The sequence below is a fragment of the Onychostruthus taczanowskii genome, unplaced genomic scaffold, assembly GCF_017590055.1.
Source record: "Onychostruthus taczanowskii isolate IOZ18803 unplaced genomic scaffold, ASM1759005v1 scaffold115, whole genome shotgun sequence".
Lineage (NCBI taxonomy): Eukaryota > Metazoa > Chordata > Aves > Passeriformes > Passeridae > Onychostruthus > Onychostruthus taczanowskii.
In genome coordinates, this window is record NW_024498183.1 from 350,902 (window position 1) to 365,303 (window position 14,402).

The 14,402-nt window shown below is 37.9% G+C and overlaps 1 protein-coding gene across 2 annotated transcripts in view; it reads left to right on the forward strand.

The window, feature by feature from the left end:
- The window catches only part of RECK (reversion inducing cysteine rich protein with kazal motifs), a 48,131-nt gene that overhangs the window by 22,492 nt on the left and 11,237 nt on the right, over positions 1 to 14,402 (forward strand). For both annotated transcript variants that reach the window (XM_041427460.1, XM_041427459.1), the window contains 8 exons: positions 4,156 to 4,189; positions 5,020 to 5,217; positions 5,629 to 5,896; positions 7,333 to 7,512; positions 8,443 to 8,655; positions 9,410 to 9,546; positions 10,013 to 10,153; positions 12,742 to 12,930. In XM_041427460.1, the coding sequence (XP_041283394.1) occupies positions 4,156 to 4,189; positions 5,020 to 5,217; positions 5,629 to 5,896; positions 7,333 to 7,512; positions 8,443 to 8,655; positions 9,410 to 9,546; positions 10,013 to 10,153; positions 12,742 to 12,930 (1,360 nt within the window). The remainder of the gene's footprint in view (positions 1 to 4,155; positions 4,190 to 5,019; positions 5,218 to 5,628; positions 5,897 to 7,332; positions 7,513 to 8,442; positions 8,656 to 9,409; positions 9,547 to 10,012; positions 10,154 to 12,741; positions 12,931 to 14,402) is intronic.

Genomic DNA, 14,402 nt, shown 5'->3' on the forward strand with positions numbered 1-14,402 from the left:
TAGATATGAGTGCTAATTTAGTAGAGATGGACATGAACCTTGTGTTCTGAAAAGCAGTTGCAGTTATTAATTCAAATCAGACTGACTATCTAATGTTGTTAACTTTATTTATGAACATATGATTAGACACTAATTTTGAATTTTTTTTAAGATTATTTCATATCTGTGTAGCTGTACCACTCACATGTGTGAGGGGTATATATGTACACATAAACTGAACATTACCCAGGCCTACCCAAAAAACAAAGTCAGCACCCTCAACTAGCATTCTAGTGGTGGCTACAGACACTTACAGTTTTGTGAAATCTGATGAGTTGCTGTAACAACTCAGTGCAACTGAATTTCTTCCCCTGCCTTCCTTCAACTACCACTTTTCCACACATATTCCCTCCCTTTCCTTGCCTTACTCTGCCTCTGGCATCTGGCAGGTCCTTCTAAAAGACAATATCTAAAAAATGCTTATTCTATTCTGTTCTGACATAGTATCATACCTGTTGATATTGCTGACTTAAATCCTAATGAGAAAAATGATGAGAAAAATGAATTTTCATCAGGATTAGTGAGAGAGATCAAGTCATGGCAAGGTGATGGTGTAAGGGCATACACAAGACTATACAGCTGGGAACAGGGACAAGGTGGAAAAGAGAAGCCAGACCACCTCCTAAGAGAAATATGAGGATTATTACAGTGATTCAGCAGTCTGTGGAAATGTAGTTTCAAAATACAGAAAGAAGATTTATTATTAGGTTAGGACTTCCTGCCTGTATAAAATTGGTGTATGAAATCGCTGTGAGAAGATAATTTTGCCTCAATTTGAGCCTTTCTTTAGAGGAGGAATATTAGTAGATACCATAATCTTCTCAACATTCTCCTTTCTTTTGTGTCCTCTGAGCAGGGCAAGTGACACTGTTATTCATTAACTGCTTTAGAATCACTTTTTTGTATCATTCACCTTCTAAATAATGTGACATCTGAGTACGATTCTAAGTATTGTTTGTGCTAACAGTATGGTCAAGTACTCGGTATAACCATGGCAGACAGACTTCAGATTTTCCAGCAGCCTCTGCTGTCCAAGTGCCTTAATTAATAAAGTTACAGTGTTAATTCTGCCTGGCTGGTTTGTGTGCCACCTTCCAGTGCTCCATGCAGGGAGGCTTTGGAGAAGTCAAATTTCAACAGCTTCTGAGGAGAGTCAGTTCAGGCGCAGTGTTGTGTGTGGCAGGTCCCAAGGAAACCGGGTGGCCACATCGAAACACGTCCTTTCTGCCTTTCTGGTAACCTTTGCCTGGCATCCACAGTGAAGGACATGTGGTGCTACAAAAATGTCATGACTGTTTAGGCAGCAGTATAAATCTGTTCTTTACAGATGTAGGATGATGACCTCACCTCTGTGTTCTTTCTCCATTAAATCTCTTGTCCCTCATCTGCGTTACACAGATGGATGTGTAACAGGATTTGGTTTGTGTGTAAGAAAGAAGGGAACATCTAAAGTTAATCAGATGAAAACATGCTGCTGGGATGAAGAATCTTGCTGCAAATTCATTGTAATCTGAGAGAAATAATGCAGTATCTGTGCTTTTGGGAGAAAATATCTGAAATATTGTAGAGGATTTTTGGCATGGAAAAAAAAAGTCTGAATTGCTACTTTATGAAATCTAGGGCTTTGTTTTATGTAAGGCAGATTTTTAAATTTTTGTGTGAGATGTACCAATAGATCTGTGCTTTATTTATGACCACTAGAATTATAAATAGTTGCTGTTTGTGGAAAAATAACTTACACTTTCAAGTTAGATGTGTGTTCATTCTCTTAGGGCCTTTCATTGCCACATCTGCCATGGCTTACCCAAGGTTTAAATTAATTTCTGAGTGCTAACAGAAGGAATTTGATGCTGCTCATTACAGTATTGGGACTGTCCTGTTTAAGATCTTGTGTTCAGAAAAAAGCAAGAAGAAAATACCAATGAAAAACAAATTCCTACACACTAAACAATATCTAAGTCAAAAGGAAAAATAAAATAATCAAGTTTATTCCCAACACGTTTGTATTTTCATCTGTTTGCAGCAGTACAGATCTGCACAAAAATTGCCCCAAGATTATTTGGATACCCCCTTCTCTGCAATGCAATGAATAACTAGTAACTAAGATAGATGAAGAATGGTGAACTACTGACCTTCAACTAGGTCTGCATTTTGAGCTCTCTTCCTTGTCTTAGAGGTAGTAGCACATGTGGTGCTTTCCTGTTTTGAAGCAAGACTTTAATCCCACGTGATTTGGGATCAGTCTGATGGTGTTTCTGTTTTCTTCTGTGTGAAATACAAATTTGTTTAATTATAGAGATCAGGAGATCAGGAATTTTATTAAGATGGGGATTGTGTTTTTTCACTATATTGATCAGGTATTTGATCAGGTTTTATAATCTGGTGTTCTGACAATTGTAGAGGTTAGATATTTCTAAATTCAAATTTCTCTTTTCTCACAATCATATAATTTTGGTCTTTGATGACTGGCAACTACATTTTGGAATTTCAACCTCATGACTTCATCTTTTCATAGAGTTCCAGACAGCTTATGTGCAGTATCTAATTTTTTTAATGGGAAATGTGCTTATTCAGTGTGGGTTTTTTTGCAAGAGTTCAGTAGTCGTGAGGGAGGGGATTTTGCTCCTCTGCTCTGTTCTGGTGAGACCCACCTGTGTGATGGATACCCCATGTGTGGAGATGCAAATCTTGACTCCATGTTTCAGAAGGCTGGATTATTATATTATGATATATATTATCTTAAAATACTATATTAAAAACTATACTAAAATAATAGAGAGAAGAGGATTCACCAGAAGGCTAGACAGAAGAATAAGAATGGAATGCAATAACAAAGACTTGTGACTCTCAGAGTCTGAGCCATCTGCATCTGTGATTGGCCATCAACTAGAAACAACCAACATGCCCCAATCACAGGTGCACCTGTTGCATTCCACAGCAGCAGACAGTTATTGTTTATATTTCTTTCCTGAGGCACTCAGCTCCTCAGGAGGGAAAAATCCTAGCAAAGGATTTTTCATAAAATGTCATGGTGACACACCTGGAGTGCTACATCAAGTGCTACATCTTCAGCACAGGAAAGATGTGGACCTGTTGGAATGAGTCCAGAGGAGAGTCACAGAGAGATGGAGCATGTCTCCTGTGAAGACAGGCTGAGAGAGCTGGTGTTGTTCAGTCTAGAGAAGAAAAGGATCCTGGGAGACCTTATAGCACTTCCTGGTGCCCGAAGGGGGCCTACAAGAAAGCTGGAAATAAACTTTTTGGCAGGGCTTGTTGTTATAGCGCGAGGGTTAATGATTGTGAACTAAAAGAGGATAGTTTCAAACTACATACAAAGAATAATTTTTTTTTATTATGAGGGTGGTGAGGCACTGGCACTGGTTGCCTAGAGAAGCTGTCAATGCTCCATCCCTGGAAGTGCTCAAGTTGGAAGTGCTCAAGTGCCCAGGTTGGATGGGGCTCTGAGCAGCCTGGTCTAGTGGAAAATGTCCCTGCTCATGGCAGGGGATTGTGACTAGATGAGCTTTAAGGTCCCTTCCAACCCAAACCATTCCATGACTGGTCTGCAGATTAGAGACCTCTGAAACAAAGCAGCAGGATGTGTGTGTTTCCCTTCTTCTGACATTTGAGATGTACATCCCCCAGCTGTGCCTTTTGGCTGCAGTTCAAGGGAGTTGGTTGCATGCTTTAGCTTTTAAGGTACATTGTCATGGAGTTATTTTGTTGAGATTTACTATTTGCATGCATCCATCTGTGCAGAATTATTTTTTTCTACATAGAATTTTTTAAATTATTGTCCTTAAAAAAAAACCCCAACATTTTGGGACAACCTATTATAGCAGTTTACCCTGTTTCTAAGTTAGTCCAGGAAAGTCTTCTAATTTACTTGTTTGCTTGAATATTTATTAGTTTTATTATGAGTACACACAGACCTTTGGTGACCCTTGATCTCTTAATTTCCTGGTTTCACTGTTTGTATAGTGGTTTTGTTTTAATGTAATCTAATTGAAGCAAATAATACCAAAGGTTTATTAGCTCATTATAACAAATGACTGGATACTTAAATATTTATTTGAAGTTTTCTGGCTTGTAACACTGCTTTTGTTTTGATTTCAGAATGCACTCTTTAGTTGTATTAACAGAAATGAAAGTAAGTATAATGAAGAGTTTATTTTGTTTTTCTTTTGTATTATTCATTTTTCTCTAAACTATAAGAGATTATGTAGGTGAACGTACACAAACACATGGATTTCAGACCCATATAAGCAAAAGCCACAACTAAATTGTCTTACTCAAGTGACAAAGGGATTTGGCTATTTGTATAATTAATATCAGTTTTTTTTAATTTGTGAACCTGTATTTATCTTTTCTGTCATCTTTTTCTTCTGCTTGTTCATTTGCTGTGTGCTAAGTAGCAAAATTAAATGCATAGTTGAAATGTTGAAGAACAATGCGTTTTGTTGCTTGATATCTGTTTATATAAAATGAAATCATTGTCGCAGAATTAGTTCCAGTAGAAGCTGTTCTCGAGAGCTACTATATTTATTTAACAACATAGCAAAAATGGGTGAATCACCAGTACCATCTGTCTGGGTTTTTTGAATGATACTACTCTCATATTTGTTTGCTTATTAGTAGTATTTCTCTGATAATTCAATTATTGGACATGTCTGGTTACCTAAAATAAGAACAAAACAGCTGCAAATGAGATGCAGCTGGCTTGCTCACCTCTTGAACTTGAGTTCAAGGTAGCTTTAATACTGACTTTTCTCCTGCCAGACAAACAAATGTAGTTTGGCTAGTTACACATATTTCCAGTCATTCTGTAGACAGAGATTTTTCAATAGAGCATAGAAATTGTTCTTTTTTTTGTTTTCTTTCATTTCCGTGAGCATCCTTGTGTGTCAGACTTGCTCATCTCTTCATTTCTCTGCGTAGCAACACATAGATTTTCTGTTGTTTGTCTGTTTGCCTCCCCAGTGGGGTCAGTCTGTTGCAGTTATGCAGGTCACCATACAAACTGCCGGGAATATTGCCAAGCGATTTTTCGGACAGACTCCTCTCCTGGTCCCTCACAAATTAAAGCAGTTGAAAATTACTGTGCATCTATCAGCCCTCAGCTTATACACTGCGTGAATAACTACACACAGTCGTATCCAATGAGAAACCCTACAGACAGTAAGTACAAATAAATCCTTCTTTACTGAAAGTTATAGAAGATACTGAAATTTTACTTCTTGTACATTTTATATAAAATGTGTTATTGTAGAAGTCTATGGTATAAATTGTATTACTGTCATTATATGAATATATATGATGATAACTTTTGGGTTTATGTGCAATCATTATATGAATTTATATGATGATAACTTTTGGTTTAGGTGCATTAATAATTTTTATTTACTTTTCATTTTTACATATTGGCTTTGTAGGTTTTTTTCAGAGTTGATTCTATTTAGGAGAAGCAATGTTATTTGACATTCTTTGGAGGAGGAGAAGGCACCTTACAGCACTTTTATTTCTCAGGGCTGTTATGTTGTGCATCTTTAATGTTGTTTTGTGCTTGACTGTTAACTATTTTGTTAACAGGTTTGTATTGCTGTGATAGAGCAGAAGACTATGCGTGTCAGACTGCTTGTAAAAGAATTCTAATGTCAATGAAGACAGAGCTTGAAATTGTTGATGGACTTATAGAAGGCTGTAAAACCATGCCTCTCCCTCAGGACCCACTTTGGCAATGTTTTCTTGAGAGTTCAAGATCTGTTCACCCCGGAGTCACTGTGCACCCTCCACCTTCAACAGGCCTCGATGGAGCTAAGCTCCATTGCTGTTCTAAAGCAAATTCTTCCACATGTAGGTCAGTATCTCTCTAAGCTCGTTTCCAGCTGTGAATGTACTTGGGAGTTTGTCTTGTTTCTGGCCTTTGCCTGAATCTTGCTGTGTACATCAAATAGGAAGTTCTGGAATTCTTAGAAAAAATACAGGTTCAGGTAACCAGATAGTAATCTGTTGAGTAATGTGTTCTGTCCAATACTTATAATATCAAAACATACTCTTTTGTAAGAGGAATCAATCTTTTTTCACATTTGACACTGGCTTATTATAGCAGACACAGTAAGTTAATGAAACTTGTACCATACTTGTGGTCATAATAGCCAACATTGCAGCCTCTGGTTGAGGTCTTAATGAGATGCTAAAGAGAGACAAAAGGACAATCAGCTCCACAAACTCTCAAGTGCCTGGTTGTTTCATATTAAGACCTTGGCAGTATTCCTTTCTAGATGCTTTTCTGGTTTTTGTCGGTGAAAAATAACTTAGGTAATTTAGTAATTAAATAAGGGAACTAACTATTCTGACATTTAGAAAAACAAAGGTTTTCAGCAAATTGTTGCATGCTTGCAAATTATTGAGGCATTTTTAGTCTAGAGTGGTTTTCTGTCCATTTTAAAAATAGATGATGATTGCATTTTAAATGCATCAGTGTGTCTGAATAAGTGGTAAGCATTTTACTTCCTTTTATATCAAAGTTTCCAGTAACAACATCTCATGAATGCAGCAGGGTCTTTAACAGCTTTAGTAGTAGAGCCCTGGAGTTACATTATTTCTTAGAACATTGTAGCCTAGGATAGGTAATAAAGTATCTTTTAGTTCCTTGCTTTGACAGTGAGTTCTAAAATGGATCCTTCTGTCACGTTTTCAATAGGCAGGAGGTCTAATAATACAGTGAGATTCCGTATCTTGGGATGGAAACTTTTGTAGTTTGTGGGACATTGCCATGAACAATGTGAGCTGGGTATTGGTGACACCAGGAAACATCTTAAACAAAAGCAGCAAACAGTATCCCTGTTTCAAACATCAGGGCAAAAGAAGAAATGTATTTTGCTTGACAGCCATTTCTGTAGGAGGAGAAAGTGTGATTTGAAGCTGAAGGATGGAATTAGAAGTTGTTCATTTTGATGTCAATTTGGAGTTATTACCAGTAAAATCAGCTGGGTTAGTTTTCATCTCAAAGGTGTAAATTCAGGTTTCCAGTTGTTACATTTTTATTGAATATTGCAGTTTTGTATCCTGAAGTCTTTCGGTCTTACTAGCTTAAAGATGTGTTGACATGCTTGAGCAAAATGGGTTATGTGCTTTGAGCACTACATTTGAGTGCCCTTGGAGACTTTGTGGGCTCTAACACAATCCTCTGTGGTGAGTGGAGGCAGAGTGATGGAGCAGTGGTGGGCTATATCTGAATGGCTGTTGTTCTTTTAATTTTATTTTCTTCCTCTATTTCTTTTTTGTTTTCAGAGAGCTCTGCACTAAACTTTATAGCACGAGCTGGGGCAATTCACAGAGCTGGCAAGAATTTGATCGCTTTTGTGAGTATAATGCAGTTGAAGTTTCCATGTTGACCTGTTTAGCAGATGTACGAGAACCTTGTCAGCTGGGCTGTAGAAATCTTACTTACTGCACTAATTTTAATAACAGGTAGGAGAGAGACACTGAATATTTTATAAAGGAATTCCTATGCTTTGATTTAAAAAATAAAATTAAATGTTTTTAAGACTTATTTTGAGATTGTATATAGCTTTCTTTCTGCAAATGTGGTTTTAGTTTATTTGAAAATAAGTCGTTTTTCTTTAGAATGAACTTTTGGAAATGTATTTAGCAACAGATGTAACAAAACTTACGAGAATAAAAGTTAACCTGTGAAGTTGTAAAATGTCACAGTGTATTACCTCTGCGTGTTCCTCTGTTTTACTGCATAGACAAGTAAGTAATGGTTACTGGAATGTTGTATATTATAAATAAGGTAAAAGTGTTTGTTAAATTTACATGTTACTCATTTTCAAAATTCCTTTTTTGCAGAGTTGTTTCTGTGGATTTGTACTCTGTAGGGCAAAATGATTTAAAAGTGGTGTCTGAAAGTAATTGCATGGTTACAGTTAGAGTTCAAAAAAACCCCTAAATTTTCTTAGCTATTAGAGATCTCTCGTTTTTTTGGGTTTTTTTTTTTTGTTTTTTTTTTTTTTAATAGTATATAGTGGCATGAGTGTTAATAGGAGAATCCTGAGCCTGGCTAAATATAAATCATAAATCAACTTGCATTAGTGATTCACCAAGAAACATTTACAGAAATATTTGGGCTATGATATTTGCTCTTAGGTTAACTTCAGGTGAGAAATATTAAAGTGATGTTTGATCTAAGAGATAGAGGTGAGAAGGGAGTTTCAGCCTTGAGTCTTAAAGACCTTGTCTTCCTTAAAGACAGATTTCAAATTTATTCTGATCTTGCTTAACTGTGGGAGAGATTAATAGCTTGTATGCCACAAAAAGCAAGCCATATGAAGGATGTATGGTACTTTATTTTTCTTTTATCTGTGCTATACTTATTATATCTTACCTTCTCCTTTTAAGACCAACAGAACTATTTAGAAGCTGCAATACTCAGTCAGACCAGGGAGCCATGAATGACATGAAGCTGTGGGAAAAAGGGAGTATTAAGATGCCTTTCATAAATATTCCTGTGCTTGATATTAAAAAATGCCAACCAGAAATGTGGAAGGCAATTGCCTGCTCCCTGCAGATTAAACCTTGTCACAGCAAATCCAGAGGAAGTATTATCTGCAAGTAAGTACCATGGGGAAAACAAAAACCATTGTAGAGGTTTTACTAAGGATTTTAATGAAAACTAAAAAGCTGTAGGACTGTGTTTGCTGTGTTAGGAAAACATGGCAAGGCAAACATGGAAGGAGTATGAAATTGCTTGGTCACCGTTGCTTGAATCTCCATCACTGTAAATGAAGATATTTGCCTGTTAATGAGATGGATGTATGTGCTTGCATTGTAAAATGAAAGAAAAAAGAGATGTATTGAAGTTTTTTTGGCTCTCCGTGGGGTCTTAAACCTTTCCTCTTTTTTGATTTTGGGATCTACTGATGGCTTGCAGCTGGCAGAAAGATCAGGAAAAAAAAAGGGTTTTTTGTTTTAATAAATTTTGAAAGTAGGTAATTAACTGCTCTTTTTTCTACCTAATAGTGCAGGTAGTGAGGTAGAGTTCAACCCATATTAGACATTAGTAAATTAAGGATGTGCTTGGTCTTGGAAGATACATGCGTATGATGCCATAGAAAATGAAGATCACCAAGCCCAAAGTCAAAGAGAAATAGTACAAGCAGTAGTTTCTGCCTTTGTGTCACAAATTTGTTCCTTCCTCCTATGTAAAATGTAGCATATACATATATATATAAACACTCTGCTGTGAGGCATATTGGGAAAGTTGTGGATTCAGGGAAGGGAATAACATAGAAAGAAATCTTTTTCATATAAGCCCTTTTTTCTTTAAGTCGTTTTCATGAAGTTCTGTCTCTTTATTTATCTGTAGATCAGATTGTGTGGAAATACTGAAGAAGTGTGGAGATCATAATAAATTCCCTGAAGGTCACTCAGCTGAGAGTATTTGTGAGCTCTTATCTCCAACAGACGACTTGGAGAACTGTATACCCTTGGATACTTATCTGAGTAAGTACTAACATACCTCTGCAGCAAAATTAGAAACCAGGATACTTTGAATGCTTGTCATTACTTTTAATTATCTTCATTATTTATTTTTAAGAAAATGGTATTGAATTTGAGACATTTTATTTAGTGTATTAGAGAAAATTTGAATTTTCAAGTTGCCATAGTTCATTGCTTCTATTCCTTCTTGTATTGGGCATATGTGACAAGAAAATTATTGGGCAAACAAGATAAAGGAAATATATTTTACATGTGAAGGATCATCTGGGTCATTATTTCCAGGACTGAGGATTAAACTGTTGAAATAAGTTAACTACCTGGTCATATCATGCTTTTACATCTATAATTAAATAAAAATTCACAGAATTGCCAAAAATATTTTTTTACTGGATGTACAAAATGCCATGCTTTGCTGAAGAAACATAAACCTCATTTAAATTAGTGTAGATGATCTGTATTCTATTTTCAGGTCCAAGTTCTTTAGGCAACATTGTAGAAGATGTCACACATCCATGTAATCCAAACCCATGTGCAGCTAATCAGCTGTGTGAAGTAAATAGGAAAGGATGTCAATCTGGAGAGCTGTGTCTTCCATATTTGTGTGTGCCAGGTAAGGTTTTTTAGGCTTCTCTTTACTGAATTTTGCAGGTAAACATGTCACTGAATGTTGAAGGTTTTGAAGTGAACTGCTGTGCCATGGTTTAACCCAGCTGGCACCCGAGTACTGCACAGCCGCTCGCTGGCTTCCCCTTCAGGCCTGGGCAGGAACAGTTTAGTCACTGAAATAAAGTTAGTAATAATAATTGTGAGGGTGCTGATGTTGAAAAGGGAGATAACAAAAAGAGAGGAATACAACCCACAGGAACCAAGAGATGCACAGTGCCACAGCTCCCCTCCCACTAACCCAGCACCCAGCCCTTCCCACCAAAGACGTCTGGACATGCAGCCGATGGTGTTTCTGCTCCTGCTCCCTTCAGTGACACTTTTAATGTGGTTGCACCTTGTAGAGGTGGCCGATCGGGGGTCTGATGGCTCGACCTGGATGCCACAACCTTTCCAGAGAGAGGTCCTGCAAGAGAGAGCTTTCTAGGAGTCTTAGGCAGTCCTTCAGCTGTCGGGTAACCTCAGCAAGGGGCAGGCAGCTCACCTCAGCTCTTAGCAGTGATTTCAGCTCTGCCTTGTGAGGTATACCCTGGCCAACACAGGGATAAAGACAGGAGCACTGTGTGGTTGTTCCACAGAGGTAGCCTTTATTCCAGCAACTTGCAAAGGATGCTAGTGATGGCAGCTCCCTCCTGAACAAGGCAGAAACTGGGGGTTTTATGGGGAAAAGCAGGGGTGGTACAAAGGGGGAAAAAACAATCAGTCCCAACAAATCTGCATGGGGTTCCAAAGCATGCTGGGAACTCACCATGACCACTGAGGATTTCTCAGTCCAGGAGGGTTTGAGAAGATCTTATCAGAGCCCGTTCAAGGGATATCTCTTCAAGGGAGAGGGCTGGCATGCCCATCTGTCTCCACAATTCCCCTTCTCTGCTTAATAAAAGGCATCCCTAACAGCTCTTTTAAAACAACATAAAAGGCATGAGAACATAAGTAACACAATAAGAATCACAATAAAAATCCATCAAATACCCTTAACCAAAGATGAAACCCATCCAGTTAATCCCCATTGTCCGAAAAGTTCCTTGATGCAGTCAGGGTTGTTCTCCACTTTTATGTCCTTTACTTGCTCCTTCCCAGCACCTCACCAGAAAGACACTTATGGTCATTTGGGAACTGCTTTTTTAGAACACTGATGTTGTCTAACCTCAGCACCATGTATAAATGTGAGCTGACTGGGGAGAAAACCTCATTGCAGAATAAGTTTCAGGTACCTAACTTTGAAATGGCAGGGTTGGGTGGTGTCAGTAGCAAGGATTAAATCTACAAAAAGGAAGTGTAAGACTCTGCAATGTCCAACTTCTATAACCCCTTCATTGTTCTGTTCAAGCACCGGTAGTGCTTGTCAGTTTTCCCCCTTCCTTTAAAGCAGGAGTTGTCGTTCAGTGACATGAGAGGTCAGCCGTGGTTCTTGAAGCAGAGCGGAAAGTGTGCATTTGGTGACCACTTGGACATGTGTGTGACTGAGCAAATGAGAGCAACACTGATTTTTATACTGAATTGTATGGAGCAGTCTCCTTTCTAGAGGAGGTGATGGAGAACATTGCTATAGCTGTCTCACATCAGTTCCCTGAGCCTTTCTTCCAGCAGTTCTGTGGCTGAGCAGTAGTTCCCCAGTGGTTCCTAATTAAAAAGGAAAGCAGGATTTTGCTTCACTCATACATCTGCTCTACTAAAAGTGAGGAGAGACTTCAGTTCATTCTTTGTGTGAGCCTAGGGACATATGCTTCTATGACCCTTACACATATTTTTGTTTTCCTGGAAAGCTGAGCCTAATTACTATAAGGTTGTATTGTCTTCACTTGCTGCAAAAGTCATTCAAAGTCATCTGAAAACAAGCTCTGAATACAGAGCTTTGGAAGAGACAATTTGCTTCCTCTGAAGGTTGGAAAGTGACTTTTGTGTTTTAATTCCAATTTTTTATTGGCTGAAAGTTTCAGGGGGCTTGTTGCAGTTCACCCCTTGTAGAGTTATTTCAATCTATTTATTTTATTATTTTTCCTTGCAATTTTTAAATATTTTTTTCTTTTCCAGTCTTTCTTTTTTAAATCCACTTTTCCTGCCTTTTCTCTCTTTCTCCCCTCCTCGCGTGTCTTGTAAGAATCCTTCACTGTTCACTTAAGAGGTACAAGTAGAGAAGGGCACAATAAAATACGTGAGAGAAGGCAAATGACTGGACTTTGCTTGTGAGACCCTTTAATTCAAATTCTATATTGGAGAGGGTGAAGCATGTATAGTATTTGTCATATAAAATGTTTCATACTACTACAGAGCTGGAAAACTAAAGTATTTGAGTATTACAGTAATTTCAAGTCTATTTCTCAAAAGTAACATGGTACTTCAGAACTTTGTCTCAAGCAACTATCTTCTATTTTTGTTGCTTGTTGCCTCTTTGAAATGGATGTGTGTAAAGGCAAGAGTAAGGCTGCTCAAGAACACCTTATGTTTTTTCAAGTCAATGTAGTAATTCATTTCAGTAGTGGCACTTGTCCACATGTTTACTGTTTATGAGCTAAAATTTTTTCTTGCATGCAGGCTGCAAATTGGGAGAAGCCTCTGATTTTATTGTCAGACAAGGTACACTTATCCAAGTTCCATCCTCAGCTGGTGATGTTGGCTGTTACAAGATTTGTACCTGTGGGCACAGTGGCTTGCTGGAGAACTGTATGGAAATGCGTTGTGTTGACCTCCAGAAATCATGCATTGTTGGAGGACAAAGGAAAAGTAAGTAATAGAGCAGTGAGGCATCCAGCACCTGCTCCTTACCTAAGGAATTTTGAACTACGTGAGAAGACACAGAGGATCTGAATTCAGAGTTGATCAGAAAATACAGAAACTGATGATTGCATCCCTCTATTTCCTACTGGGTTAAGTCTTATATATGCTGGAGGGTTACACTGTTGAAATCAGTACTGAACTGTGCCTGTCTCAGTCAGTCACAGAAGGGTGTTCTCAGTACACCATTTCTTTTTAGCATGGGATGGTTTCTTTACTAGCTCCAAATGGTTGGTGAGGGGTTGTTTTGGATTTGTTGGGATTTTTTTCTTCCTTCCAGTGGCTTGTGGCATCTGGACCCATGAATTCCCAAGGTTTGTGTTTCCACTCCAGTGGCTGGCACAAAGACCCCTTTCCCTACTTACCGATTCATTCACCTTAAGGTTTGTTAGTACTCCTGCACAGAGTAGGAAGCACACATCATAGAAGTGTAAAAATAGGATTGGATAAAAGTATAGGATAGGTTGTGGTGATCAAATGTAGGGTTTAGTGAGAAGGGCATACTGTCCAGCTACCTGTCTACATTGAACCATTCCCTTTTTCCCCTCTTCCCTTTGCTTTCCCACACATCTTCCTGCTTGATTCATCTTAATTCCTCCTTTTCCTTTTCTTTGGCTCTTCCACTAAACATCCCCTAATAAGTTTTGCACAATCTCAACGTTAAATAAGAACTATAGTTTAAGATATTTATCCATGGGGCTAACATATGCCTAAAAATAAACGTGTAAGCAAATACATGATGATGATGATGAAGGTGTATTGAACACTGGTTTTTTAAAGTCTTCCTCACCATGGCAGCTCCCTGTTTAGAGTTTAAATTGGCTTGGGTAACAAGGATTTATTGGGTTCCACCTAATCTGACTGTCAAAGAAGTTCAAGGAAATGTGACAGGTGATGCTTCTTAGAAGATTATATTGATTTATTTTCAGATTTACTCTTTGCTTGAGACCTTTAAATGTGTGTTTTTGTCATGCAAACTGGCATTATAATCTTGGAAAAAGAAAACCGAAAAAATAGCTTCTACTAAGGTAGGGGAAAACTTATGAAAGGTCTTGGATATAAAGTGGAGTCTGTGCTGAGCTGTGACCTGTCTGAAGCTGGTGTCTTAAAATCAGCAAGCAAGAAATATTCTGCTAGTGAACAGTTACCTATCTCAGCACGGCATATTGTTTAGTGTCTGTAAATCAGCCCTTTTAAGCTACTGTCAGACTGTTGTCCAAGCGGAGCTAAAGCAAGGTAAACATAGCTCATGAGTCCAAAATAACTGAGGTTTCTTTTTACCATGTGATATTTTTATTTTTTTTTTACCATGTGATAGTTATTTTCACACTAATTAAGAGTTAAGAAGCAAGGCACTTGCTGTAGTTTCATATGTCACAAACATAATTTTCAAATTGGGAACCAAACCCCAATTCTTGAAA